Source organism: Microtus ochrogaster, linkage group LG5, assembly GCF_000317375.1.
Source record: "Microtus ochrogaster isolate Prairie Vole_2 linkage group LG5, MicOch1.0, whole genome shotgun sequence".
NCBI classification, from domain to species: Eukaryota; Metazoa; Chordata; class Mammalia; order Rodentia; family Cricetidae; genus Microtus; species Microtus ochrogaster.
The window spans coordinates 65,784,173-65,788,919 of NC_022031.1; the positions used below are offsets into that span (position 1 = coordinate 65,784,173).

At 37.7% G+C, this 4,747-nt stretch overlaps 1 protein-coding gene across 1 annotated transcript in view; it reads right to left on the minus strand.

Moving 5' to 3' along the window:
* Positions 1-4,747, minus strand: part of Cnbd1 (cyclic nucleotide binding domain containing 1) — a 246,200-nt gene that overhangs the window by 82,827 nt on the left and 158,626 nt on the right. Inside the window, exon 6 of the mRNA XM_005362341.2 lies at positions 4,100-4,287. Within this exon, the coding sequence (XP_005362398.1) occupies positions 4,100-4,287 (188 nt within the window). The remainder of the gene's footprint in view (positions 1-4,099; positions 4,288-4,747) is intronic.

The window sequence follows — 4,747 nt, forward strand, 5'->3', positions numbered from 1 at the left end:
AAAAAAAAAAAAAAAAACCACCTCTACCTGGCTTCTCCCTACAACTTCCTATCATCAGCTAGTTACTGATTCAACCTTCTGACTACAAGTGAATTTTACTTAATCAAACACATCTCTGCATCATTAAATAAATGATCCAAGCCACACAAAAGTAACACACCTTAAAATAATATTCTACAACAGCTATTAATAAAATGGTTACACATAGCATGGACATAAAAATATGGGAAGTCTATGTACAACACATAGACACTATGTATCAATATATAATATAATAAATTACCAAGGGCACCAAAATCTGCATGTTTCAACTCAAGAAATAGCCAATTCACCATCCTCCACTCTTGTTTTCTGTCCCATTTTTCAATAGACAAAAGGTTGACCACTCACATTGATAAGGGTTGTTTTTATCTCTCAGTCTACTGGTTCAAATATTTAATCTCTTCCTGGAACAACCAGGAGGCACACCACACCCAGAAATAATGTTTTGCCAGCTACCAACCTTCTTAGTCTAGTCACAATGGTATATACAACTGGCCATCAGTAAAAAAAAGAAAAAATAATCCAAGATATATATATATATATATATATATATATATATATAAAACATTATATATAATATATATTTAAAGCATTTCTAAAAATAGACATGGTATTATACTCTCTAATCCCAGCTTCTCTTGTAACTTGAGGCAAATGATTCAAAGGTTAAGTGTTCAAATCTAGACAGCTGATTACAGAAACAAATTAGAATAATTAGGTGTTTAAAGAGTTTCATTTATTATTTTTTTGCTTTTCTTTGTTTTACTTTTTATTCTTTTCACTTTATCATACTCTAATCACCATTTAATACTTAGTTTTACTTTTGTGCACAGGGATGATTTTAGTCAGTCATTAAGTTACATAAAAATTTTAACTATTCAGTAAATTTTGATCATGCAGAGAATTTATTTCCTATGCCTTCTACGTCTTATCTTCGGTGGCCTTTTCTCGGTTTTATTTTTCCTATTTCTCTGACCACGGATGGCCATTTGGTTTCTTGGATATTCACAAGTTGTCTCCATTATTCTTTGCAAGTTGATAAGGTAAAGAATAAAACCTAACAACAGTGAAGAGTCTTATGTTCACCCAGATTCCCACAGTCCACAAACAAGAGGACTAGAATTTGATCTCAGATCATTCAGTGCCCATTCTTTCCTCTTTAGCATGCACTTAGCAGAGAATTTTAAAGGTGTATTCTAGGGTCTTGTGAGATGGCTCAGTGGCTAAGAGGGCTCACTGCTACTGCAGGGGAATAGATTTCCTTTCTTGGACCAGCATCTGATGGCTCACCACCTCAAGACCCAGCAATACCACTTTTGGGTATATACTCAAAGACATGTGCTCAACTCCAGTTCATGGCAACTTTATTTGTCATAGCCGGAACCTGGAAACAACTTAAATGCCCCCCCCCCAACCGAAGATTGGATAAAGAAGATGTGGTATATTTATACAATGGAGTACTATACAGCAGAAAAAAATAATGACACCTTGAAATTTGTGGGCAAATAGTGAAGTAACCCAGACCAAGAAAGACAAATATACAAGTACTCACTCATAAGTGGCTTTTACACATAAAGCAAAGAAAAACTAGCCTCCAATTCATAACCCCCTATGTAGTAATATGAGCTGCGGAGCTGCGTCCCCAGCACCCCGCTGCCCGCAAGGCTAGCTTTACCCGAAATAATTACACAGACACTGTATTCTTTTAAACACCGCTTGGCCCATCATATCTAGCCTTTTCTCCGCTAACTCTCGCTCCTGGACTAACCCATTTCCAATCATGTGTGTCGCACCCCAAGGTGCGCTTACCAGGAAGATTCTAGCCTACGTCCATCCTGGGTCGGAGCTTCATCGCGTGTGCCTCAGAGAGCAGAGCTCTCGCCTCTGCCCGCAAGAGTGGAGCATCTCGTGTCTGTCTGAGGCGTCTGCCCCCGAGAGGAGAGCTGTCGAGTCTCTGACCTCACTTCCTCTTCCTCCCAGCATTCTGCTGTTTACTCCTCCCATCTATGTTTTAACCTATCAGGGCAAGCAGCTTCTTTATTTAATTAACCAATGGCCTTCCTCCATCACCCCTAGAATCTAGACCACAAAGAGGACCCGAAGAGATACATACATGGATCTAATCTACATGGGAAGTAGAAAAAGACAAGATCTCCTGAGTCAATTGGGAGCATGGGGGTCATAGGAGAGGAAAGAAGGTGAGGGGAGGAAGGGAAGAAAGTGGAGAAAGAGATATAGGTCAATAAAAAAAATTGTTTCTTGAAAAAAAAATCAATCCAGGAATATATCCAGGTACTGATGGCTCACACCTTTAATCCCAGCACTAGGGGAGGTGGGGGGGAGGGTGGAGACAGGATCTATTTAACTGGGCAAGGAACTGAATATAAAGGGGAAGAGACAGGAACTCACTGGAGGGTGGAGTCTGAGGTTTTGTGGAGACACAGTGCAGTCTAGGCAGTCTGAGGACTGTCCCTTCAGTCTGATCATTGGTAGAGGTAAAATGTCTCTGTAGTGACTTACTACTGTTCTGCTTCTCTGATCTACAGCTTTAACCCCTATATCTGTCTCTGGGTGTTTATTATTCGTGCTACACCCATTAAAACCAGGATTGTGACAGGGCTGTCCACCACCCCCACCTCTTTTCAATTTAGTGCTCAACGCATCATCTGAAGCAATAAGGCAAGAGAAGGAAATTAAAGAGATGCAAATCAGCAAAGAAGTCAAAACATCCCTGCTTGCAGATGATATCTTCTTATAATAAGAGCACTGAAAAACTCCACCGGAAGACATGTAGGAATTATCAATGAATTCAGCAAATTAGCAGGATACAAAATTGACTTAGAAACATCAGGATTATCTCTTACACCAACAACAAAGCAGAGAGAAAGAGACTATGCTTATACTTCTATTCATATCAATCTCAAAAACATATTTAGAAATAAACAGCAAAGGAGGCAAAAAAACCTCTGGAAGGAAAACTAAATCTCGAAGGAAAGAGATGTTTGCTTTTTCTTCTCACTGTGACAAATACCGGACAGAAGCAGTGTAAGAAAAGAAGAATTTGTGTAGGTTCAATATCTGAAGATACAGTCAGTAGCCAGGGCAAGAGTGCAAGACATGTGATCACATCCCGTCCACTGCTAGGAAGCAGAGAGAGATAAAAGACATATTACGGTGGCTCTGCATTTTAGGGTGAGTCTTCCTGCCTCAATTTTTATACATCTATATACATGTAACAAAAACAATTAAAGAACATTAAAAAAAGAGAAGCCATAAATTGAGAGGGAGCAAGGAGGATTCAGATATGGAAGGATTGGAGGAAGGAACGGGAAAAGGGAAAATGAGGTCATTTTAAAAAATTAAAAAGTATTTAATAAAAAAGGAAATAAAAAGCACTAATCTAATACACATGAGTCTACACAAATCCAAAAGTGATTGAACTTGCATTTTTATGTTGATAGATTGTCTATAAGAAAAAATATAATAATGTCTTTATTATTTTAATGAGATCAATTCATTGATTTCTTTAGTATTGCTTTTAAGAAAAACATAATATCTGGGTGGTGGTTGTGCATGCCTTTAATACTAGCACTTGGAAGGCAGAGGCAGATGGATCTCTGTGAGTTCGAGGCTCAGCTTGTCTACAGAGTGTTTCAGGAAGTGGAAAGGTATGAGAAACCCTGTCTCAAAAACAAATGCTTAAAGAAAAGCATAATAAAAACACATTTTTCGTCTATCCCCCTTCAAATCATCTGCTCTTGCTTCTTCATCCAAAGTTAGCACAATTTCTCTTCCACTGAATCAGCCTTGCTTATGTCTTATAAATGTATATATTGCAACACACAGCCATTGCAAGTGTGCAATATACATCTGAAAGATTCCTTCATTAATAGTCTTGCTCAAATGTCAAGGCCAATAGTATCAGTGTCATTTATATTTTAAGGCTATCTTATTTGGGCAAACTTAAGTGTCTGAAGATTTTGGAATCTAGAAATCTAAGATATAAAAATTTTGTTATAATTTTAACTCTGTCTTTACAAAAGCTAAAACTTCTTACCACTAACTGCGGTGAAGGCAGGTATATCTCAGCCATTGTGGAGTCTTTCAACTGTGCATCAAAAACAAGGCTTTCTCTGGATATTGAAGAGATAACCGAGTCTTCATCATCAGTCAGACTTCTTAATACCTTTACCTGAGGTCGAGCAAGGCCCTTCAGTATGATATAAAGTCCATCATCACCAATCACTGAAATAAATTGAAACCAAATAGATAATGATCTGACTGACAAATAGATTATACCTGCTGTACCTCATGTAAATTCTTTATAGCCTACCGTATCATGATAACCTCAGCCCAGCACTAGAAATTCATGGTGAAATAACAAGAATAACAAATGAATGCTTGATTTATTCTATTTTTAGTTTGTAATATTTTTATTAGAATACAATTATACCATTAAACCTTCCTGCTTTAAGCATGCCATGTAGCTTTATATATTAATAAAAGTATTATATTTTAATAAAAAAGAGAGCGAGATAACATGTTTTCTTGCTAATAGACTAAACTTCTATAAGAAAAATAGGATTAAGAAAACCTTTCCAGTCCAATGGGCAGTCAGGGTTCCCTGCCCTGTGGTAAGTCCTAGGTCCTCCCCGCTCCGTCTATATTTAGGAAGGTGAACATCCAAACTGGCTAGGCTCCCGGA